This window comes from Leptonychotes weddellii, chromosome 7 (genome assembly GCF_054177405.1).
Source record: "Leptonychotes weddellii isolate Sample4059 chromosome 7, ASM5417740v2, whole genome shotgun sequence".
Taxonomy (NCBI): Eukaryota; Metazoa; Chordata; class Mammalia; order Carnivora; family Phocidae; genus Leptonychotes; species Leptonychotes weddellii.
The window spans coordinates 52,999,381-53,025,368 of NC_138375.1; the positions used below are offsets into that span (position 1 = coordinate 52,999,381).

Sequence of the window (25,988 nt, forward strand, 5' to 3'; positions counted from 1 at the left end):
GGGCTGCCATAACAAAGTAGCACACACCGGGAGCTACACAGAAATTTATTTTCTTATAATTCTGGAGGCTGAAGACTGAGGTGGACGTGTCGGCAATCAAGGTTGGTTATTTCTGAGCCCTTTCTCCTTGGCTTGTAAATGGTATTCTTCGTCCTGTGTCTTCACCTGGTGGGCGGGGTATGTGTGTCCTAATCTCCTTTTATAAGGACATGGATCAGATTGGATTAGGCCCCACCTTCATGACCTTATTTTAACTTAATTACCTCTTTAAAAAAAAATTCTTATTATTTATTTGACAGAGAGAGCCAGAGAGCACAAGTTGGGGGATGGGGAGGGGGGCGGGGGAGCAGAAGAGGGAGAGGGAGAAGCAGGCTCCCGGCTGAGCAGGGAGCCCACCACGGGGCTCCCAGGACCCTGAGATCATGACCTGAGCCAAAGGCAGACGCTTAACCGACTGAGCCACCCAGGTGCCCCTAACTTAATTACCTCTTTAAGGACCCTCTATCCAAACACAGTTGTCAGCTAGCCCTCTTGCTCAACTATAGACCCCCAACAGTTAAAACCAGAAATAGACAAGACAGCTTAACTCATGCTCTAACTAAAACCCGTCGTGCTTATTTCTTATCACACTTTCTTGAGGCATTGACCAAGATGTTTTACAATGACTGGAACATTCCAACCGCCAGGCCAGAAAAGCCCTGATAGCAACAGAATGCCTAAAAGACCACATTCCATCCCTTTCCCTGACCTGGATCAGGCACTGAACACATACCAACCCCCACCCATGATCATGTGCTCCCTACCTGCTCTCTTGCATATACCCCCCTGAACCTCTCCCTACCAGACTCTAGGTGCCCATCTTGCAGGTGGAGAGGTTGGTTGTCAAGCTTGAGCCTGCCACCACCTCCGGCTGCCGGCACCCAAAATAAATTTCTCCCTTTCTCTTTTCCAAACCCTCATCTCTTGAGTTACTGGCTTCTCTTGCAATAAGTTTATCTGAGTTTTGTTTGGCAACAAGTTGGGCAAACCCAACCAGGAACTGAACGTGTTTTTGATTTGTCCAGCTCCCTTGAGAGTCTCTAGGACGGAGGAATTTGCCAAGGCAGCGCACCAGGGCCTCCCCCTTTTTGTTTTCCGAGTTAGTGGCTATGATAGATTGATAGGTAACTGTAGAAGCCACTTTTAGACAACAGGCTTGAGCAATGGAAATTTGATCAAGGCAAAAGACCCCACAGTGACCACCTGGCTGAATACAGACAGGCCCATCAGGCAGACCCACCTCAAAATATCCATAGGCCCTAACAGACCAATGGGCTACCTACAACCAGGCACAGTTACCAAAAAAGGGAAAATTCCATATATCCCCATACCTCCTCATCTTCCACCTTTAAAAACAACCCCTACCTACTGACTCTGCTTTGTTGCAGACAATCTCTCCTTTGCTGTCCGTCTGCAAGCTCCCATGTGGTATGTTCAATAAACTTCTACCTCCTTTGTTCTGCCTTTGGTGAATCCTTTCTCCGCCTGCACCACCAGTCCCCACCTGATCGTTGCTCCACATTTGGGGGCCCCCATCTGGTGAGGAGAGACACCACAGTAATGCAGTCACATTTTGAAGTACTAAGGGTTAGGACTTTGACATGAATTTGGGGGGAATACAATTAATCCCAAAGCACCTCTTTTAGAAAACAAAAAATTATCTTCCACTACCCCATCCAAACCCTCTAATGGTTCCCATTGTGCTTAGAATAAAATTAAAAACCTCTGCTCTGATTTATAAATTCCTATATGCTTCACTTTTGCCAATTTCCCCACTTGGGTCATATCTAATCCCCCTCTTTTCTATTTTCAAATAAATTTAGCTCCTGCCTCAGGTCATTTGCTTTAGATACCTCTCTGCTTAGAACCCTCCTATTCATTCAGTTAGGAAGCAGTTTTTGAGCAATGCCCTGTGACCAGCACCACTCCAGGGTCTTCCAAACTGGGCTATATGTGCCTAGAGGTATGTGGATCTGGATACATTAGGGAAATCCATCCGCAGATACTGAATTTTTGTGTCCTCTTTCCTAAAATTGATTTGCCTGCAAATGCAGTTACCCAACTTTCTTTTTACACTCCTCCATTCACAAGAAAAGGCATAACACCGCTCCCATTACCCTTGGTGTAAAATAACAGGAACTGAAAAAGGTACACTCCAAGAATGAATTTCTCCTGAAGGCAAATCCTTGAGCACCAAGCAAAATAACCTTTTTAAAAAGATTGCCCTTACTTCCCGCTTTATCTTGAAGGTGGAGATCTTTCCATTGATTTGTCCATCCACCAACTCATCCCTCCTTCTCTACAACTCTTTTTCTCTTAGAATTTAGAAATAAGAAGGTGTCACATAACATACATTCACTTTTATGTGGCTTAAAATATAAAGGTAAACTTTTAAGTTAAAAAATAAGTAAATATGATTTGAATTATTTGACAAAGAGACCTGGCTTTGCCAATTAATTAATGTGGTAACATTCCAGATGAGCTAAATATTCAGCTCTACAGGTTTTTGTGTGTTTGTTTGTTGCAGCTCTACAGTTGTGATGAAAATACATTGAGAGCACTTAACAAGAAACATCAAGCCAGGGACGCCTGGGTGGCTCAGTCAGTTAAGCGTCTGCCTTCGGCTCAGGTCATGATCCCACGGTCCTGGGATCGAGTTCCACATCGGGCTCCTTGCTCAGCAGGGAGCCTGCTTCTCCCTCTGCCTGCCGCTCCCCCTGCTTGTGTTCTCTCTCTCTGTCTCTCTGACAAATAAATAAATAAAATCTTTAAAAAAAGAAACATCAAGCCAGAAAATAGGCCATTGCCACTATTTAAAATTGTGGCAGGAGTGCCTGGCTGGCTTAGTCGGTAGAGCATGCGACTCTCAATCTCAGGATTCTGAGTTTGAGCCCCATGTTGGGTGTAGCAATTACTTAAAAAATAAAATCTTAGGGGCACCTGGGTGACTCAGATGGTTAAGCATCTGCCTTCAGCTCAGGTCATGATCCCAGGGTCCTGGGATCGAGCTTCATGTCGTTGGGTTCCCTGCTCAGCGGGGAGCCTGCTTCTCCCTCTCCCTCTGCCTACCACTCTGCCTGCTTGTGCCCTCTCTCTCTTTCTCTGTCAAATAAATAAATAAATAAAATCTTTAAAAATAATAATAATAAAATCTTAAAAAAATAAAAAGTTGTGACAAGAGTTTTGGGGTGTCAACTTCAAAAAAAAAATCTTTGTTGGAGTATAAATTTTTTAAGACACAGAAACAAAAAAGTTTAGAGACTGCTGCTCTAAGTACTGGGGCCACAGGGAAGAGTGAAAAAAGACCATTCATGTCCCTGTCCTCTCAGAACTTAAATCCCAGGTTAGCTGTTTAAAATTTTAACTCAGATGAGAGTTCTTCCCTGACCCAAATCACTCTACCACATTATTTTTGTTAAGAAGAAAACCATAGGGCCCAAATGGCATCACTTAGGACAAATCACCAAACCCGGCTTAACACCTAACCTAATTGCACTTTCAGCCTCTCCCAGAAATGTAGTCTTAATTGGGCAGTTAGAAATTTTCTGGTCAGGGATGCCTGGCTGGCTCTGCCAGTGGAACTGGTGACTCTTGATCTCAGGATTGTGAGTTCAGAATCCCTAATCCCTACGTTGGATGTAGGGATTACTTAAAAATAAAATCTTTTTTTTTTTTAAAGATTTTATTTATTTATTCATGAGAGACATAGAGAGGGAGAGAAAGGCAGAGGGAGAAGCAGGCTCCCAAGGAGCAGAGAGCCTGATGCAGGACTCGATCCCAGGACTCTGGGATCATGACCTGAGCCGAAGGCAGATGCTTAACCATCTGAGCCACCCAGGCGCCCTTAAAAATAAAATCTTTTTTTTTTCTTTTAAAGATTTTATTTATTTATTTGACAGAGAGATAGAGAGAGAGCACAAGTAGGCAGAGAGAGAGGGAGAAGCAGACTCTCCACTGAGCAGGGAGCCTGACACGGGGCTCAATCCCAGTACCCTGGGATCATGACCTGAGCCGAAGGCAGCCGCTTAACTGACTGAGCCACCCAGGCGCCCCAAAAATAAAATCTTAAAAAAAAAAAAAGTTTTGTCTGGTCAGAACCAGTAAGGTAATCAATCTGTCACATGGGCCCCCTCCATCCCCCAAAAGGCAGATGATGTAATCCACCTAAGACCCTTTTGTCTCCAAAGAAAGGCGGCCACACCGTAAATAATCCTTTTTTGTTTATGACTTCTTTGTCTTATCTTTAAAACCTTTCTTTTTTGTAGCCCTCTGGATCTTCCCTTCAACTGCAAGATGGGATGCTGCCTCATTCACGAATTAATAAAGCCCTTTAGATCTTCAGATTTACTTGAATTTTGTCTTTTAACACCTTCCTGGCAATTAAAACTACCTGAGCGTATTTGCTTTTTTTTGTCTAGCATATCTCTTGGGGACCTTGTCAGTCTTATTTCCAGCTTGTGTTCTAGTGCCTAGAATAGCGTCTGCCATGTTCATGTGCACAATAAATGCCTGTTGAATAAATGAATGGATTTTGTTAATTATGTGACTATTTCACAAAAGGGCAAACTGAAGCCCTTGAGAGACAGAGGCCTTAGGTGTCTTTGTCCAAGTTAGTCCAAGCACAGAGCAGCTGTTGCTCAATTCCCCTCAATTTCTCTGCCCCGGCCCCACCATTAGAGTCCAAAGGCAGCAGCCGACATTTCCCGGGGGTGCGGTTCTCCCCGCAATGTCGCCGGGATCCCGCCAGGTGGCAGCAGAGGTGGCGGCACACAGTCGACAGGAGCAGGCGGTGCGGGCAGGAGGATTTCCGCTTCCGGGAGGGGCTGGTCGTTTCCGCTTCCGGACACTTAAAATGTTAGTTGCTGACGGGAGGATGGAAGATCTGGTGGCTCAGTGCTCCGCAAGGCTGTTGCAGCAGGTAGGACCACATGGGACCAGTGAAAAGGCTGGGAGGGGAAGGACTAGGATCTGCCCCCCACCCAAGCAGCATCGGGACAGCGGCAGGGAGGCGGGGACCGCCCTGGTCCCCCCACCCCCCCGGGCGCGGGCAGCGTTGTCCCGAGATCCAGGTCTGTGCTACCTCGGAAGCGAACACCGTCCCAGGGATGGCCCTCCAGGGTGGAGAGGAAAAACCCATCCTAACAAGGCCCATGTGACAATGATCTTCAGCCTTCCAAACCAGCATCCCCGACGTAGAGGTCCTTGTCCTCTCCTAGAGCCCCCCAAACCAGCGTCTTTGGTGCGCTGAAGCTTGGCGTGTCCGGTACAGGCTTTCCCCACTGTGCCCCTCCTTCCCCGCACACACGTGCTGTCTCAGGATGCGGGGAGGGAGGGCGGTCAGGCAGAGAGGGAAGTGGGATAAGAGCGGGAGCCTTGGGTCCTCGTTCGCAGCTCAGCCGTTCTCTCCATTGATACTGAGCAAGAGGAATCTAAAAAGCCCACACAGTGGTTCATTTGCCCTCCACTGTCAGTATTCCTGGGGGAAGAACAGTCACAGCTTATAAAAGTGAAAGTGGGATATTTCCATTACCTTTTATGCTCAGGTGGGGAGGGGTAATAAAGTGGTTTAAGTACTTCTATCAAGGGAACTGCTTTATACCAAATCAGCAATCACAAAATAAAAGTTGGTCAAGGAAAATGGCAAGTTCTTTCTTGTTTTGAGCCATATATTCTTTGTCAGTGTGGGGGTGTAAGTACCTTATCACTGGATTGTGATAAAGAATTATAGAGATAATTTCTGGAAAATATTTAGCTCTGTGCGTGGAACATAATATATAGTCATTTATGGCAACCTGTTCATGCTGTAGTTACCTCCTGGTAAACATTCTCAAATTTCAGGTGAGGAATCTCCCTTTTAGTAATTCTCTTAGGCTGGAAGCTTTATTGTCTTCTGGATTGGCATGTTTTTAGTTTTAGTTATTAGAGAAAAAACCTGGTTTAGGATCTGAGACAATGGAAACTAAGGGAAAAATTGGGAAGTCATTTTGTCTAAGAAAGGGCAAAAGACACTTGAAGTATATTAAATGTGACAAAAGGCATTTCCTTTTTAAAAGAGCCCCAAGTCCTAAGATTTGGTAGTTAAGTTAGGTTGGTCACTCTTGAACTTAACTGGTGCTCTCATTAAATCAGAGTGGTTTACTAAGACCAAAGAAACAGGATATAAGGCTTATCCCATTATGTACTTAACACCCCTGTGCGTCTCCTCCAACATACACACTTAATTCTTTCACACAAAAGGATAATATGCTGGGGCACCTGGATGGCTCAGTTGGTTAAGCATCTACCTTCAGCTCAGGTCGTGATTCCGAGGTCCTGGGATCCAGTCCCTTATAGGGCTCCTTGCGTAATGGGGAGTCTGCTTCTCCTTCTGCCTGCCCCTCCCCGTTTGTGCTCTCTCTCTCTGACAAATGAATAAATAAAATTTAAAAAAAAATGATAATATGCTGATGTAATCAAAAGCCTCGAGGGAAAATCACAGCTTATCAAAGGGAAGTCCCTTCAATCCCATCACCTCTGCCATGCCCTGTTGGAGAGGAGTAAGTTCATGGTACAGTTTATCACATTACGGAAGTCATCAATCATAAGTGGACTGTGGACTGAACAAAGTGCCTTTTCCTTAGGAAAAAGAGATTAAGTCTCTGACTGCTGAAATTGATCGGTTAAAAAACTGCGGCTCTTTAGAAGCTTCTCCAAATTTGGAGCAGTTGCGAGAAGAAAATTTAAAATTAAAGTATCGACTGAATATCCTTAGAAAGGTAAGTACTGTGGGTTGTTTTTCATTCTGTAATTTGAATTATTGTATCTTTTAAAAAACTTTTGTTATCAAAGATTCAGAAAGTATACCCTGAGGAATATGGAGACATGAGTAAAGACACCCTGTCTTTTCCCCTGCCTTAGACTAGTTAGGACTAAGTTGTTGGTGCAAGTAACGGAGAAGTTAGTGTAGCTTTGTCCTTCCAGGGCCCCTTGAAATGTTTGATCATACGAAATATTTGAACAGCTTGAAGTAGGCTTCAAATAAGGTTGAGACATTTCTTTTAATAGTTTATGCCAGTCCTTTTTTTAAAAAACCGTTTTTTGAATTTTAAATAATTTCCTCTATCAAAAGAAAATATTAGAATATAACCACAGTCCTTCTCTGCCCTAAGTTGGTTATTTTACAGTTTTATATTTCATAGTGTCATATTTGGTTTTTTTCCACTTAATATTTCAGAACTTTTTTTTTTCCATGAAGCTTGTGCTGTATTTGTTATTTAATAACCTTATAATCTAACAGTGTTTATCAGTTTTGTCAAAAAACTGAGCTTGTTTTAGTGGAGGTTTTAATTTCGTGGCCTGCCTTTCAAGTCTGCTGATGACACATCCTGGAGGATGACCTCACCCCCATAATTGTTCTCCAGTATGTGTATACTACTTCAGCCAGGCTGTACTGGCGTTATATTCTTTTTTCCAAAGCTGACTCCATTTATTTATCTTAGACTCTGCCCGCCCCACTCCCATGAAGTCTTTTTAATCACCTACTTGGGATCTGTTCTGCTTGAAATAACTTTTTCTTTGAGTCTTCTAAAATAACATTTCTTTTCCTTGGAGTCTTCCCCCAAATACCTCACTTTTCTGATTACCTCATTTATTCTGCACTTAATTGTATTCATTTCTGTATTTATTTTAATTCAGAAGTATTATTAGATGTCTGTGTGGTAGAAGGTATGAGGAAAAACACAAAAGAAGAACAGTTTATTATCATTATTATTTTTTTTTTTTTAAGATTTTAAGTAATCTCTACACCCAGCGTAAGGGCTCGAACTTACAGCCCCAAGATCAAGAGTCCCATGCTCTACCGACTGAGCCAGCTAGGCACCCCAAGTACAGTGTATTCTAATACACGTTTCCATAATGCATATTAGCTCTAATGTGTAAATGACAGAATGCTGTCAGTGTAATGGGGGGACCCATTGGTTCTTTCACAAATACTTTGCCCTACTGAGAAACAGTAGCTAAACACAAGGTACACAAACAACAGAAAACAGGTCATAGATGAATAAAATACTGTGTGGGACACCCATTCATTCACCCTAACTTCTTTCCCTGGTCACTTTGGTCACATGCTCCGACTGAGAACCACTTACTGGATGGTTGTCCTCTTAGTTTCTCAGCATTTCCCAGATGTGAGAGCATTGCACAATGTATGTTACCTTTTGGTGTGTTACCTTCTCAAGACATTTGAAGGTTTCTCAAAATATTGGGGAGTATTTTGTATGATAATTTAATATTTTGTTGACATTTTCATTTTTTTCTCAGAGTCTTCAAGCAGAAAGAACCAGACCAACTAAAGATATGATTAACATCAATAGCCGACTGCAAGATGTCTTTGGTTGTGCCATTCACGCTGCATATCCAGATTTGGAAAATCCTCCTCTGATAGTGACGCCAAGTCAACAGCCCAAGTTTGGGGACTACCAGTGTAATAGTGCTATGGGTATCTCTCAGGTGACTGTATTATTGTAAAGCATTCTTGGTGATTTGATTTTCTTAAGCATTAATCATCATCGTTACTTCTTACATAAATAGTAGCAAATTGTATTCTCAATGAAAAGAACATTTTCCACAGTTCTGAAAAACTTGAGAAAAGAGGAAGTATGTTTTTGATTTTAAAACACAAGTTTGAATATTCAAATTTTATATGTATATTTTATATGTATTTTCAGTATTTAAGGGTGGTAGTTGATACTCTTGGTACTTCCCTCCTGTTATGTCCAGGATTGCTGTGTGTTATTGATGAGTATTGGAAGGTGAGAGATTACAAATTAGCCATTTACCAGCCAGTGTCCCCATTACATATGTGATGCAGCTGTGGTATCTCTGAGGCGGGCTTATGTATTTCATTTTCAGTTAGAGGAATCCCCCCCTTTTTTTTTGTAGTAAGAACCATTTTGAGTTACATTTTTAAATTTATTTTTTATTTTTTAAATTTATTTATGAGGTGAGCAAGCACAAGCAGGGGGGAGGGGCGGAGGGAGAAGCAGACTCCCCTGCTGAGTAGGGAGCCCGATGCGGGGCTCGATCCCAGGATTCTGGGATCATGACCTGAGCAGAAGACGGACGCTTAATGGCTGAGCCTCCCAGGCACCCACATTTTTAAATTTTTATTTAATTACTCAAGAGAGAGGGAGCGGGGGAGGGAAGAGCAGAGGGAGACGGACAAGCAGACTCCATGCTCAGTGAGCAGGGAGCCCGACGCTCAACGAACTGAGCCACCCAGTTGCCCCAGAATTCCCCAGTTTAAATAGCTGCATTGTATAATATATTTGTGGTTAAGGTTATAAAGGTACTATTTTTATTACCCAAGCCTGAATATTGCACACTTTCATGATTGGAAAATTCCAAATGTGAATATCCTGGAAACCAGCATCATAACTAAAGATTTAATTTTATGTATTTTTTTTTAAGATTTTATTTATTCATGAGAGGGAGAGGGAGAAGCAGACTCCCTGCTGAGCTGGGAGCCTGACGTGGGGCTTGATCCCAGGACCTGGAGATCGTGACCTGAGCTGAAGGCAGATGCTTAACCATCTGAGCCACCCAGTCGCCCCATAACTAAAAATTTTAAATCTTCATAAAAGAGTTACAGATAATGTGTGGCAGCTCATTTTGAAATGGAGATCATGTGGCTTGGGCACTTTTGTATTCCTCTTGGCACTGTTGATGCTTGATGCTTTAATCTATCCATCTACAAGGTCATTGGACTTCTTTGCTTCTGCCTCTTGATGGGTCTTAATGTCAGATGCATCTCATGCTTTATCAGTTGTGTATTTCTGAGTAACTTGCTGGACTCTGTTGTGTAATGAATCATTTTACATTGTGTTATAGATCCTCAAAACCAAGGAACAGAAAGTTAATCCAAGAGAAATTGCCGAAAACATTACCAAACACCTCCCAGACAATGAATGTGTTGAAAAAGTTGAAATTGCCGGCCCTGGTATGACAGTGTTACCCTTCTTAAGTAGTTGTATTGATGTTGGGTCCTTTTTGAAATAAAAGGAACCATATAACATATAAATGTAGGTTTAAACTGGTATCCTGAACAAGGTGGTGAAACACCTTGGATCGAGAGTTATGAAAGTGAGGTTTTGGTCTAGACTGAGGTGCCTGATCTTGGATGAGTTATTTCACCTCTCTGTGACTCAGTTTTTCATTAGCAAAAAGGAGATGGATAATGGCAGATAAATCTGTGATAAAAGGTCCACCAACAAATCATATACTGAGAGTGAAGGGGCCCAGGATTAAGTAGGAAGCTTCAAGAGAGTGGTAATGTTTGAAATAGATACTGAAAGAAGGAGTTAACTAGAGGGCCTTAGGTGGTGTTGGAGTCTTTTAAGTTTTGCCAGAGCCTTATCAGCATTCTGGAGCCAGCATAATTGAAATTGAGAAAGTCTTTGGAAGTGAGCAATCAGAATTCTAAGATAGGAAGCTATCTGATTTTTTTTTTCTCTCCTCTTACTGTTCATTAGGTTTTATTAATGTCCACTTAAGAAAGGACTTTGTATCACAACAGTTGACCAGTCTCCTGGTGAATGGTGTTAAACTACCTGCCCTTGGAGAGAATAAAAAGGTATATGCACAGTTTGCAATGATATATTAACACCTTAGAGCTGTATGACAAGGGCTGGGAGGGAACTGGCGGTCACTTTTTATATTGAGATTTAATCATTAATATTCAAGGTTATGAACATAACTGAAATAGCCTTTTGCCTGGGTCTTGCTTATTACGTGATTTTTCTTTTCACTTCATTCCACAAGGCATTTGAAGTAGCCAGCTGATACTTATGAGGTTTGGCTGAAATAGAGGATAGATTATTTGTATAAACAAATTTGATCCAATTAATCATGGACAGGTAGATTCACCAGAAATCTAACACAGTTGAATTACAACCTAAGCTGTTATTTAAGTCTGAGTTTATTTTTAAATGTTATTAATGAATGTTAGCAGAATAAAATGTCTATACCCCTTTAAAAATTTTTTTTAATTGACGGTATTGACATACCATGCAAATTTAAGATGTACACGGTGTTACTTTGATACATTTATATATTGTAACATAATTGCCTTTGTACCTATATTTACCACTTTAAATAATTAAAGTACAGTACTGTCTAAAAAAACTTTTTTTTTTCCCCCTCTTTCTGTCTCAGGTTGTAGTTGACTTCTCCTCTCCCAACATAGCTAAGGAAATGCATGTAGGCCATCTCAGATCAACTATCATAGGAGAGAGCATGTGCCGCCTCTTTGAGTTTGCAGGATATGATGTGCTAAGGTATATGTGCTCTTCCCTTTAGAAATTTCTATAGAAAATAGGAAATGTTGCTTGAGAAAGAATCAGTGATTCATAAGTATGGTTCTGCTTCTAATCACCCTGTGGGCTTTTTAAATAAATTATGTCCTGGGCTTCTCTAAACTGATACCTTTTAGACTGTCTGGGGATGGAGCCAAGGAAAAACTCCCCCATTCATTCCACAAATATTTCTTGAGTGCTTCCTGTATCCATGGGGTTATATTTTACTAGGGGGAAGGGTAGGCAAGAAGGAGATTATGCTGGGCCTGTAGGCCATGGTAGGAAACTGGGATTTTATTCTTAAGTGTGATGGGAAGCTATTGGAGAATTTTAATTAGGAGGAGCAATGTAATCTAATTAAGGATTAGTCTGGCGTCTGTAAAGAAACTAGGCAAGGAAGGCAGAACTGTAAGAAGACTATTGTAATAATCTAGTTAGGAGGTGATCTGGTGGTTTGAGATTAGTTAAAAACAGTAAGGGGTGTAAAGTGGTTGGATTGACACATTTTGAAGAATTTTGTCCACTGACATTGGTTCTCAAATCACACTAAGATAATTGGTTGAAAAGTTAAATTTTCATAAAACTGTAATGATCGACATTGGCTCACCTTTTTAGACATTGGCCTAAATCACACTAAGATAATTGGATGAAAAGTTAAAATTTTCATAAAGTAATGATCAACATTGGCTCACCTGTCTGTCTCAGTTAACTACACAATAAACAAATCATAGTCCATTGATAGGAACTTCATTGACCACAAATCCTGGAGGCCGGTTATGTGCAGACTCTGTCAGTGGGTATACATTTTATATATATATTTTTTGTAAAGATTTTGTTTGTTTATTTGAGAGAGAGTGAATGAGAGAGAACACAAGTTGGGGGAGGGCCAGAGAGAGAAGCAGAGTACTGGCTGACATCGGACTCAGTCGCAGGACTCTGGGATCATGACCTGAGCCCAAGGCAGACACTTAATTGACTGAGCCACCCAGGCACCCCAGTGGGTAAACATTTCTAAATGTACATTGTCCTTGCCTCTCCTGGAGCTTGCAGACCAGTTGAGAAGACAACTGAATAAACAAGATGTTATCAAATGTGATGTCTGTGTTTGTCATTTTTTAAATGATTTTGTCTTCTGATTGGCATTAGATTAAACCATGTAGGAGACTGGGGGACCCAGTTTGGCATGCTCATCGCTCACCTGCAAGATAAATTTCCAGATTACCTAACAGTTTCACCTCCTATTGGGGATCTTCAGGCCTTTTATAAGGTTAGATACCATTTATTGTTATAATATTTTTGTGTTTACCATTCATAATAATTATTAGTTTTCTTTAGGGAGTTCAGAATGGTATTTGAAGCTACTATGGGGTTAAAACTAAACTCTCTGCCCCTTAACACAGCATCTTTGCATTTTTAATTGGTGTATGTTAAAAGTTTAACTCTACCATATTACCCATTATTAAGTGAATTTAGAAGTTCATTGATCAAAAGACATTTTAGTATTTAAAAATTTTTTTGATGTTCTCATTTTATATAAGTTGAAAATGTTATAGTATATGTAAGAATAGTTTTTAAAAGACAAATGTACTATAAACCATAATTCTAAATTGATCACTGGTCAACTTTCACTTGTGACATCCATATACAAATCTTTATTACATTGTTTGTGATTATAATACAATTTTTGTATTGTGTTTAACATTTCATTATCAACTTTCATGTTACTGTATGGTTTGGCTGCACATTGTTTTGTTGGATTGATGTACTGAAGTTTATATTCCTATTGGGGTTTTTTTCTCCCTGCATTTTTGGAATCCATTCAGTAAACAACTTTGAGACAACGTGTACATATAAGTTTTTTCTATTTTTAAAATTATTTCCTTTTGATAGACAACTTCCCAAGAATAGGATTACAGCATTAAAAGGTAAACATTTGTGTGGTTTTTTCTTGTTGTTACTGTTTTTTGGGGTTTGTCTTGGTAAGTATTTTCTAATGAAAAAATTGAAAATAATATGTTTACTGATGTGAGACTGGTCAATTATATAACTAATGTTATAAAACACAGTAAAAGAAAAACTGTATATTCCAGTTTTTGTTAAAACACATAGGTATGTATTTGCAAAGAAATGTCTAGAATTAATGCAGCAAAACATTATCCCTGGTTAGGTTGGGGTAGAATTAACAATATATATTTTTTTGCAGTAAGCATGTGTTACTTTCAGAATAGATAGAAACAATGAAAGCAATATTATTTTTAATTACAAAGAATGAGTTATTCATCCAGAACCATATCCAAAGTGGAAGATGAAGCACAGAAAATTCAGCTTTACCTGTTAGTTATTCTTTATTACTCTTAAATCATTGGGGTGAAGAAGGTTTTTGTGAATTGGAAAAGTGGAGGTAGCACTGTGATGAAAATTTGGTATTTTCAAGAAAAATGATTTCAAAAGAAGTAATAGGGTTCTTTGGCACATTCATTTTAACTATTGTTGAATGTTGAGATAGAGCACCTGTTCTGTTTTTTGTACTGGTGTTGTAGATTTTCACTTTCCTCACCTTTGTTTTTTTTTGTTTGTGTGTTTGCTTTTTGTTTTAGAAATTCTTTACCTAGAAATAAAAGGCTGGCTTTTTACAAACATTACTTTTTTTTTTTCCTCTTAAAAATAGGAATCCAAGAAGAGATTTGATACTGAGGAGGAATTTAAGAAGCGGGCATACCAGTGTGTAGTTTTGCTCCAAAGTAAAAATCCAGATATTACAAAAGCTTGGAAGCTTATCTGTGATGTTTCCCGCCAAGGTGAGTTTCTGGGCTTCATTCATTCATTCATCCAAGAAATATCATTGCATGTAGTTTCCTTGGGTCTTTACTCAGAATGACCTTTAATGACATGTTAAACTTTAAGACTGGCAAATAGATCTTTTTAAAAATATTTTCTGACACTGAAACAACTATTAAGAAAATTTATTAAGATAATCAAGAGCAAATTTTAACTTTCTTAAAAAGCAAGAAAAATTAATTAGGAAAAAAATTCAATTCCAAAAACATTTTTTTTTAATCAGGAAAGAAAAGAGGGAAAATCCTATTCATAGTAGCAACCAAAGCTATAAAACACACTGGAATAAATTTATTTAGAAATGTGTCAGACCAAAGTGAAGAGAAATAAATAACAGGATATAAGACAATTTCAGGTTTTCAAACATAATTTTAAAGGTCACTTTGAAGAATAAATGGGTAAGAATAGCCAATAAATCTTTGAAAAAGTAGGCTAATGATGGCTATTTTGCACTACTAGTTTGTTAAAATGTTTTATAATGCTACCCTAGGTAGTATTGCATCACTGATGCATGGCTAGGCAGGTAAATGATACAATTTAGAGAAAATTATAAGAAAATTTTAAAAATATTTGATCTCAAATAAGAAAGTCCTGTTCATTTTTTCTTTTCATTTACATTTTTTAAGGATAACATTTCTAAAGTTACACAAGAAGCACCTGCTGCTTGTAGAAAAAAACATGTGGACAGGGAAAAAGAAAAAAAATACAGTCTCACTATTAATATTTTGATGGGTGTCTTACATTTTCAAAATAGCAGTATGTTATATAATGTTCTTTATCATATTTTTAAGCGGGGAGCCTACTTAATAAATGTTGCAGGGGTTTTTTTTATGATTTTATTCATTTATTTGACAGAGCACAAGTGGGGGGAGCTGCAGAGGGAGGGGGAGAAGCAGGCTCCCCTCTGAGCAGGGAGCCCGATGTGGGGCTCGATCCCAGGACCCTGGGATCATGACCTGAGCCGAAGGCAGACACTTAACCAACTGAGCCACCCAGGTGCCCCTAAAATGTTGCAGTTAAATAATAAATTTCTTAAAATGTAAGATGTATGTCTCCTATTTGTTTAAATTCTTAAAAATTTTTTTAAATTTGGTGACTTTTTTCCCTAGAGTTTAATAAAATCTATGACGCATTGGACATCTCTTTAATAGAGAGAGGGGAATCCTTCTATCAAGACAGGATGAATGACATTGTAAAGGAATTCGAAGATAAAGGTAGGCATTCCTTTTTTTTTTTAAGCTTTTCATTATGGAAATTTTCAGACATAAACAAAAGTGGAGAGAATATTACAATCTTTTAATCATTAGGGTTTTTTTTCAGTCTGTACATTTAATATACATCTTAAAAATTATGTAAATCCATAGGGTCCCTCCCCACTCCCTGCTTTTTTCTTTTGTTATTGAAGAAACTGGGCCATTTGTCTTAGAGAATTTCCCACATGGTATTATTTAACACTTCCTCATATCTGTATCTTCTGAAGAGGCTTGATTTAAATTATGGTTTGTGTTTTTTTTTCTTTGTCTTTTGTTTATTTGCAATCAGTCCAACAGTGTCTGGTTCGCTCTCTTTGTGTTAAGGTGGATTAGTAGGTTCAGGTGTCAGCCTGATAGAGCCACACATTTTCCTATTAGACCTTCCCCTATTGTTTTTAGCAGCTGTTGATGATCATGACTTTGATCCATTATCATTAAAGGTTGGAAAATGATAGTGTTCTGTTGTTCCTTCTTTATTACACCTTGAATTCTCCTGTGCCAAACATTGCCACATAATTTTGGGTTACCCTGAAGTACAGTTCACAAAAGACAAGCAGTATAAATTCATCAATTTCAGGATAGTAAATTAGTTTCTTAGCATTTTCCAGATTCATCTGAGTTGTTTTTAGCATTATTATAAAGATCCATTCATCACCAAATATTTTATATTTTTTAATCATTTACCTTTTATTACACTTCTTAATTTTTTTTTTTTTTTAAGATTTTTATTTATTAGAGAGAGAGCATGATTGGGGGTAGATTCAGAGGGAGAAGCAGACTCCCTGCTAAGCAGGGAGCCCAATGCTGGACTCAACGTGGGACTCCAGGATCATGACCTGAGCCGAAGGCAGTTGCTTAACCGACTGAGCCACTCAGGCGCCCTGCACTTTTTATTTCTCACTGTCCTATTTTTGTCTAAAGGTGGCCTCCTCAAACTGGATGTCTTGTTTTTTGTCTTTTTCTTGACCCCTATAGTCTTTGATAGTTTACTTACTTTCAGGTACACAACATTCTAAGATTATTTTGTATGTTTCCTGCCTCAGATCTAGAATCAGCTAACCTGTCTTCTCCAAGAAAGCCTGGTTCCTTGAATGGGAATTGGTATTTATTAATCACTTCTGTGGCCTACGGATTATACTTTTAAGATAATAAAATTTTAGGGGCTTTTTTAATGATGAGAAGGAAGCACAGAGAAATTAGTTACTTGCCAAGGTCATAAAGCTAATAACAAGTCTGAAAATCAAACCTAGGCAGTCTAGCCTCAGAGCTTTTTTTTTTTTTTTTTTGGTAACACAGTGCAGTATTGGTTTCTGGAGTACAGTTCAGTGATTGATCACTTACGTACAACACCCAAGTGCTCATCATTAAGTGCCCTCCTTAATACCCATCACCTATCTAGCCCATTCACCACCTACCTCCCTCCATCAACCCTCTGTTTTCTATTAAGTCTCTTATGGCTTGTTTCCCTCTCCCCTTTTTTTCTTGCCCCTTCCCATATGTTCGTTTGTTTTGTTTCTTAAATTCCACATATGAGCGAGATCATATGGTATTTGTTTTTCTCTGACTTATTTCACTTAGCATAATGTCCTCTAGTTCTATCCGAGTCATTGCAAATGACAAGATTTCATTCTTTTTGATGGCTGAGGAATATCCCATTCTATTTATATGCCACATTGTTATCCATTCATCACTCGATGGACATTTTGGCTCTCCATAGTTTGGCTATTGTTGATAATACTGCTGTAAGCATCTGGCTGCATGCTTCCCTTGGAATCTGTATTTTTGTATTCTTTGGGTAAATACCTAGTAATGCAATTGCTGGATCACAGGATCGTTCTATTTCTAACATTTTGAGGAACCTCCATACTGCTCTCCAGTGTGGTTGTACTAGTTTACATTCCCGCCAGCAGTGCAAGAGAGTTCCCCTTCCTTCACATTCAGGACTTGTTTTTAACTACGATTTTATATTGCCTTTGCCTTACCAGGCCTCAGATTCCTAAACTGTAAGAAACCAATACTAAGAGTATATTTGCTGCATAGAGTTATTGTGAAGGTTGAATTTCAGACTTAATGAAATTTCGTACATAGTAGCAATCAAATATAGCTTTGTTATTGTCATCATGTTCTTTCTTGTCCCTTATTGCATCAAAGAATTTTGCCTTTTTCGACATGAATGTAAGAACATGATTTTATTTTTTCTTTCCACTAATCATTCCAAATGCTAAGCCCTGCCATGTTTGTTTCCTGGATCCTGGTACAGTTTTCACTTCCGTTCAGTACATTTCAGGAGGGAGTGATATTTCCCCAGAGGAAGTATATGGCTCTAACTTGAAAACAGAGCATGGATTTCCGTTTTCTGTGTCTTTGAGTAGGTGGGCTCCAGTAAGGTGTTTTTTAAGATTTTATTTTTATTTATGAGAGAGAGGGAGAGTGCGGGGGGAGGACCAGAGGGAGAGGGACAAGCAGACTCCGTGCTGAGTGCAGAACCTAATGCAAGGCTCAATCCTAGGACCCAGAGACCATAACCTGAGCTGAAACCAAGAGTCAGATAACCGACTGAGACACCCAGGCGCCCTGTGAGGTGTTCTATAAAGATTTTGGGAGCCAGGTGTAGTGTGAATCCAGAAAACTGCCAGGCTAGTTCACCTGTGCCCTGAGAACATCATGGGTGCCCAGACAGTAGCCATATCCCAAGACTCATAGTAGGTCATAGTGCCATAGTATGGGGGAAAAATGTAATTTCTTGAGCTCTCTAGTAAATATCTTATAATAAGTCATCTTTTATATTCCTTCAGGATTCTTTTAACATTATTATTAAAAATTTCTTTCCTAGGATTTGTGCAAGTGGATGACGGCAGAAAGATTGTGTTTGTCCCAGGATGTTCTATACCATTAACCATAGTAAAATCAGATGGAGGTTATACCTATGATACATCTGACCTGGCTGCTCTTAAGCAAAGACTATTTGAGGAAAAAGCAGATATGATTATCTATGTGGTGGACAGTGGACAAGTGAGTTTGTAGATTTGTTTATGTTCTTACATTATCTGTTTGGAGCTGAGACAGTATGGTAGGGTTTGTGGCATTTAGCACTGGAAGACTATAAGTCTTCCCAAAGACTAAAATTCAGAACTGCAGTGGAACATAAGAGGAAAAACAGGGTTTGGATTTGGTCACACTTCCCAGCTTTTCAGCTTATTTCCATAAACATCAATGACCCTTCCTATCTGAAAGGGTGGTTGTGGACCTAAAATTTAATTGAGATTATTCCACATGAAGCTACCCTTAATTCAGCCACTTTAAAAACTTTTGGACATAGAAAGTAAAACAGTTCTGCTCCCACTCTCACATATATTGGGTATAAAGAAGAGTTTTTATAATTACACTTGCCTTCTAAGATTTGTGAGTAAAGTTTACAAATCTTTATTCCTAAGCACAGAGTTTTAAGTCACTTTTTTGTTACTAGAAAGCTTAGCAAGTAACTTGCTATTTGTTTCTTTGTAGTCTGTGCACTTCCAGACAGTATTTGGTGCTGCTCAAATGGCTGGTTGGTATGACCCTAAAGTAACTCGAGTGTCTCATGCTGGATTTGGTGTGGTGCTGGGGGAAGACAAGTAAGTCTGGAAAGTCTTGAGTGTTAATAACATACCTGACCCCCAGATTTCTTTGGAAGAGGCTACATTTCATTTGATACCATATTAGAATTAAAATGTGCAATTTTCTTTAGTCTGTATATGTGGTAATGGTGAATCCAACTGAGACTTTTTGTACCTATATCTTATCACTGCTAGAGAATGTGGCCTTTTAGAGAGATTTGGACAAAGTTGAATGAAATAGACCTAACAGATTTATAAAGAGTAAATTGTAAAGTCTGTCATAGTACCTTCTCAGATTTCAAACAGAATACTTAACAGTGTATTTCAAACATTTTGTAAATGTCTGGTTTTTTTCCTTCACAGTTGAACACCTGGTCAACACATACACATTTACTGAGATTCCAATTGAGTTTTAAAATTCACAGCTTTTATTTTTATGTTTATCTCAAAAATACTAACTTTGAGACCTACATGTTTGTTTTTTAAACATTTTTATTTATTTGAGAGAGAGAGAGAATGAGTGGTGGGGAGGGGCAGAGGGAGAGAAGCAGACTCCCTGCTGAGCAGGAAGCCCGATGCAGGGCTTGATCCCAGGACCCTGAGATCATGACCTGAGCCGAAGGTAGATGTCTAGCTTAACTGACTGAGCCACCCAGGTGCCCTGAGACCTACATGTTAATATATTTCCAATTTTTCTGTTTTCCAGTCATTTCCCCACATTCTGTTCAGTGTTTACAAAATAAAAGGTAAATACAAGCAAATATATATAGACAGTGTTCATCAATTCAAAGGCACAAAATTTTTGGCATCTTGCATTTAATAGTGTGTTAGGATCACTTAACTATTTAATTATCATGTCTCTTAAAATCTGTGGCATTTTAGATTTAGTGATACAGCCCAAATATAACACAAAGGTGGTAATGGTTTTAAAAACCACATGAAGTTGCTCAAGATGCTTGGTTATCCATTGTTACAGAAGCCTTAATTAAGCATTGTAAAAGGCTAGGTGTGTCAAGGTATTATTTTAGATACAGATTATATGGAGATCACAGACTTGGAATCAACATCAAACTTCTGTATATAATGTAGGACTCTTCTCTAGAGCTGCACTTTTTGCAATCAAGACACTAGGTCCTTATTTGGTGTCCATGGTTGTCCTAAGAAAGTGCTTGAAAACTGAGTTGAGTGTTCCCTATATTTTCTTAGTTTCTAAACTGTTCGTTTTTCGGACTGATGTTTAGATGATTATTAACAGTTGGGTGAAATTATCAAATTTACTTTTATATCTACATTTATCACCAATATTCATATCTTGGCATTTAACTTGTTGATCATGTAATGCTAAGGGATTTTTTTCCCTTGATTTGTTGTTTCATATTTCTGCACTCAGCATCATGTAATTATGGCATCATAGGCCACTAAAGAAAAATAATTTTAATAGTTAACCAGTGGCAGCTTACCATATTTTAAAATACATTAAAATGCTCAGATTCTGCTGTTTCTTAGTGAAATTTTCTGTTTTATTTATTTATTTTTAAAGATTTATCTACTAGAGAGAGCATACCAGTGGGGGGAGGGGCAGAGGGAGAGGGAGAGAATCTCAAGCAGACTCCCTGCTGAATGTGGAACCTGACACAGAGCTCAATCCCATAACCCTGAGATCATGACCTAAGCTGGAATCAAGAATCAGACACTTAACTGACTGAGCCACCCAGGTGCCCTGAAATTTTCTGTTTTAATTATAGTAAATAGTTTACCCTCTCATCATCTTCCTCTTCTTCCTTGGACCCCTATTTACTGAGCACCTGTGCATGTCATTGGCTGGGTGCTCCAGTGTATACACAAAGATAATAGAAAATGACCTTTTCCTTGAAGGAGCCTGTCTTATGAAGGGGAGCAATTTCCTAGGGAGCCTGTTAAACTATACATGCCAGGCCCCACCAGGGGAGTTATTGATATATTAGGTTCTAAAGTAGGTATTAGGTATTTTTTTAAAAACTTCTGATACTCAGATATGGATCTTCATATTAGAACCACTGGTCCTAGGAATAAGCCAACACCAAAGAAACACGCAAAAATTCAAGGCAGGTGCAGATAAGGACTAACAGAAAAGACCAGTTATTATAGAGACAACATTAGGGGAAGACCTCCTTTACCATTTTGTCTAGCTTTATGATGGGTAACATTTTATCAGGCAGAAGATTTGAAGGTTGCTGAATACTACTACTTAGGGGATGTCATAAGGAAAGCCACAGAAGTATTTAATGTATTCAGAGCATGGGTAATAAAGGAGTTTTAATTCTGTGATAAATGGCAAGAAGATTCTAAGGTAACTCTGAAAATACAACTTTAATAGGAAGTATCTTGATTATTTTGGTGGGCTTTGTGTTGGATTGAAAAGCATGCTTCATTTGTACCATTTCTGCTTTGAAATTTTTTTAAGATTTTATTAAGCTTTTATTTTTAAGTAATTTCTGTACCCAGTGTGGGGCTTGAACTTACAACCCTGAGATCAAGAGTCATACACTCTACTGACTGAGCCAGCGAGGCACCCCAAAGAATTTTTAACGTTAAAAAAAAAAAATTATAAACTCAGTGTTGTGCAGACTTCTGTTTAATAGGTAAAATCCAATTTTTAAAAAGTAATCTCTGTGGCCACCATGGGGCTTGAACTCATGACCCCGAGATCAAGAATCTCATGCTCAGGGCGCCTGGGTGGCTCAGTGGGTTAAACCTCTGCCTTCGGCTCGGGTCATGATTCCAGGGTCCCGGGATCAAGCGCCGCATCCTGCTCCTTGCTCAGTGGAGAGCCTGCTTCTCCCTCTCCCTCTGCTGCTCCTCCTGCTTGTGCTCTCTCTTCCCTGTCAAATAAATAAAGTCTTAAAAAATAAGAAAGAACTCTTTAAATAAAAAGAAAAAAAGAATCATATGCTTTACCAATTGAGCCAGCCAGGTGCCCCAGTAGAATCCAATTTTTTTTAATCCTTTTTTTAAGATTTTATTTATTTATTTGACAGAGAGACACAGTGAGAGAGAGAACACAAGCAGGGGGAGCGGGAGTGGGAGAAGCAGGCTTCCTGCCAAGCAGGGAGCCCGATGTGGGGCTCGATCCTAGGACCCTGGGATCATGACCTGAGCCGAAGGCAGACGCTTAACGACTGAGCCGCCCAGGCACCCCTAGAATCCAATTTTTGTGAAATGCCTTTTTTTTTTTAAAGATTTTACTTATTTGAGATAGAGAGAGAGATGGCTAGAGAGGGATCAGGAGCAGGGAGGAGGGAGAAGCAGGCTCCCCACAGAGCTGGGAGCCCAATGCAGGACTCGATCCCAGGACCCTAGGGTCATGACCTGAGCTGAAGGCAGATGCTTAACCGACTGAGCCACCCAGGTGCCCCTGTGAAATGCTTTTAATGGTAATGTTGCCCAGGACAGTGCTCCTCAGTGCTTTTGTCCCATCCTCACAGGTGGATTTCAGTGGGTCTGAATGGAGCCCTGGTAGCCTGCTTTTCTTAAGCTCTTCAGCTGATTTCTGTTGTGCATCCAGAGTTGCTTGCCCTCAGCAGGTGGGATTATTATCTAGAGAAATGCAGATGAGATTCCAGTTAGGAATTTGCTTAGTTCCCAAACTGTTCTAGGAGGAAACATGTATTTTATTAATTTTTCAAAGAAGCCAGAATAAGCCAGATTTTGTGTTCATGAAAACAAATTAACAAATGTCTTTATTTTCCTTTTAGGGAGTGTATTATAGGTCCACATGAAGAGAATGCTATTAGGAGCCTAAAGCATAGAAAGCTTTCAGTTGAGGACTATAGGTGAAAGATAATTAAGAGTACCACTCTTTCTCTCTTTTGGCATCTTCCCTTTTTGCCAACTGGAATAAAGCAGTGTCAAACCTTCATTTTCAAAGATTTTCTAAGTGAGAAGTTCTGTTTCAAAATCTACTTAATTGAGGGGCGCCTGGATGGCTCAGTCGTTAAGTGTCTGCCTTCAGCTCCGGTCATGATCTTAGGGTCCTGGGATCGAGCCCCACGTCGAGCTCCCTGCTCGGCATACCCCCTGCTTGTGTTTCCTCTCTTGCTGTCTCTCTGTCAAAAAATAATAAAAATCTTTAATAAAAAAAACATCTACTTAATTGAGACTCAAATTTTTTTAGGAAGAAGTTTAAAACACGTTCAGGTGAAACAGTGCGCCTCATAGACCTTCTGGAAGAAGGACTAAAACGATCCATGGACAAATTGAAGGAAAAAGAAAGAGACAAGGTAATCCTAAGCCTTGTTTGCATATTGTTGTGTAACATATGTTGTGTTGTGATTTTTTCATTTTTGTTTTTATCAAAAGAACTGGGGAGCATTATGAGGAGCAAATCCACTTAGGACAAGCTTATATTACTCAGATTTCATTGCACAGTAAGTTTCCTTACTGAGCATTTAGTTTGAAAATACAGTTCTTGGCTACTAAAAAGGCTGTTTCCTCCTGTGTTAATGTGGCATATTATCTCTGCTTCTTATTTGCATTCTCCTGTCACTACTTTGAACCAATGATTCAAAACTATTTCAAAATAAGAGGTTAGACTCTCCAGCCTACAGTAGGATCTACATCTGCTGAGTTCCTCTTTCAGGGAGCACTTGGGAGAGTAGTAGTCCTAGCAGTCAGCACCTACCACCCAAGGCCATTGGTCAGCCGTGTCAGAGTAGGCAACAACTTAAAGGGCTTTCATAGCGCCCTTAAAAAGGACTGTGGTTAGATTTGTGTGGAATTTGAGTAATTAAAGCAAAATAAAGAAAACTTGACAAGAAAGAAGTAGAGTAAAAGACACAAGAAAAACATTTTTTAAGATAGGAAGGTCAAGAATTGAGATTCAAACAGTAGTGATGTTTTGGAATGAGCGTAACTACTATAAACAGTATAATTACAGAAAGAGACATAGAGTAGGATGAAATATAGACATGAAAGAGCCCAACACAAAAGAAGGTCCTTTGAGGGAGGGAAAGCCCTTTCGTTTGGTTCGGATAGATCACTGACAATCCAGAGAGCATGAAGGCAGGCCATGAGACTACATTGTTCCCACCTGCTCCCTTTCCATTGCCAACAAAATGAAATGTAAAATAGCTTTTCTCTCTGTTTCTACTAGGTGGATGCCAAGTCTCCACAGCTGGTATCTCCAGAGTAGTTTTTCCTTTTAGTTCTGGCTTAGGCACATCTAGCACAGTCAGATGAAAGGTGGAATATTTGGTCATCTAACCAATTTGTTTACTCTGCATGATGGTAAAAACTGCTTTGGCTCTTCTATTTGGCCAATTTGCATACAGTAAAATGTAAAATATGATGATTTCTTACACATATGTATGCCTGGTAACTCCAGCCATCACCCCAGAAAATTTCCTGTCACCATGGGTCACTTTCATTTATTCTAGGACTTCATATAATATGGTGCTGTTTTCTAGGTGTATCAGTAGTTCATTTCTTTTTATTGCTAAAGAATAGTGTTCTTTTGGGGCGCCTGGGTGGCTCAGTCGTTACGAGTCTGCCTTCGGCTCCGGTCATGATCCCAGAGTCCTGGGATCGAGCCCTGCATAGGGCTCCCTGCTCAGCGGGAAGCCTGCTTCTGCCTCTCCCACTCCCCCTGCTTGTGTTCCCTCTCTCACTGTGTCTCTCTCTGTCAAATAAATAAATAAAATCTTAAAAAAAAGGAATAGTGTTCTGTTGTATGAATATACCAGATTTTGTTCATTCATTCTGTTGATGGGCATTAGGGATGTTTCCGTTTGTTGATTGTTATGAATAAAATGTTAATTTCAACATTGTTAAAGCCCTTTTATGGATACATGCACTTTTACTTTGGGATATATATCTAGGAATATCCTTGCTGGGTTTAGGGTTAGAGTTGGCTTATGCTTAACTTCATTAAAAATTGCCAAGGAGAGTATTGTAACCATTATGCACTCCTATCATGAATATATGATCGCTCCAGTTGCCCCCATCTACCAACACTGGATTTGTCAGTCCTCTGGTGAAGGCAGTGGCATCTTACTGTGGTTAAAATTTGCATTTCTTGGGGTACCTAGGTGGCTCAGTTAGTTAAGCCTCTGACTCTTGAGTTTGGCTCAGGTCATGATCTCAGGATCGTTGAGATCGGGCTCTGAGCAGAGCATGGAGCCTGCTTAAGATTCTCCCTCTGCCCCCCCCCCCCCATGCACATACGCATGCTTGCTCTTTTGCTCCCTCTCAAAAACAAAATTCCGTTTCCCTGATGAGTCATGATGTTGATTGCCTTTTTTAATGCTTATTGGCCATTTATATATCTTTTATGAAGGGTCTTTTCAAGTCTTTTAACCATTATTTGTTGCAAACCATCAATATTCATTTATATTTACATATTTACCCTTTCCTATGCACTTCATTCCTTCCTGAAGTGTTTTTGCTTCCATCAGGGATTATTTTCCTTCAGTCTGAAGATCTCCTTTTAGTATTTTTTTTGTAGTACAGCTCTGCCGGTGATAAGTTCTGTTGGCATTTGTTTGAAAACATCTTTGTATTGCCTTTAGTTGTGAACAGTATTTTTAGCAGGCATAGGATTCTAGCCCAGCAGCTGTTCTTTGAGCATTTTATTTTATTTTATTTAAGATTTTATTTATTTGTTTGACAGAGAAAAACACAGCAAGTGAGGGAACACAAGCAGGGGGAGTGGGAGAGGGAGAAGCAGGCTCCCCGCTGAACAAGGAGCCTAACACGGGGCTCGATCCCAGGACCCTGGGATCATGACCTGAGCCGAAGGCAGACGCTGAACGACTGAGACACCCAGGCACCCCTGTTCTTTGAGCATTTTAAAGGTGGTATTCCATTATCTTCCAGCTTCTGTAGTTTCTTGGAATATCAGTTGTCTCATTGTTGCTCCTTTAAAGATAATGTGACGGGGCGCCTGGGTGGCTCAGTCG

General features: G+C 39.5%; 1 protein-coding gene across 1 annotated transcript in view; it reads left to right on the forward strand.

Moving 5' to 3' along the window:
- Positions 1–4,840: 4,840 nt before the first annotated feature.
- The window catches only part of RARS1 (arginyl-tRNA synthetase 1), a 26,468-nt gene continuing 5,320 nt past the window's right edge, over positions 4,841–25,988 (forward strand). Inside the window, exons 1-12 of the mRNA XM_006742557.3 lie at positions 4,841–4,957; positions 6,660–6,794; positions 8,338–8,526; positions 9,907–10,015; positions 10,548–10,648; positions 11,230–11,351; positions 12,516–12,636; positions 14,038–14,167; positions 15,314–15,418; positions 18,291–18,469; positions 18,962–19,071; positions 23,207–23,312. Coding sequence (XP_006742620.1) covers positions 4,892–4,957; positions 6,660–6,794; positions 8,338–8,526; positions 9,907–10,015; positions 10,548–10,648; positions 11,230–11,351; positions 12,516–12,636; positions 14,038–14,167; positions 15,314–15,418; positions 18,291–18,469; positions 18,962–19,071; positions 23,207–23,312 — 1,473 coding nt within the window. The 5' untranslated portion in view covers positions 4,841–4,891. The remainder of the gene's footprint in view (positions 4,958–6,659; positions 6,795–8,337; positions 8,527–9,906; positions 10,016–10,547; positions 10,649–11,229; positions 11,352–12,515; positions 12,637–14,037; positions 14,168–15,313; positions 15,419–18,290; positions 18,470–18,961; positions 19,072–23,206; positions 23,313–25,988) is intronic.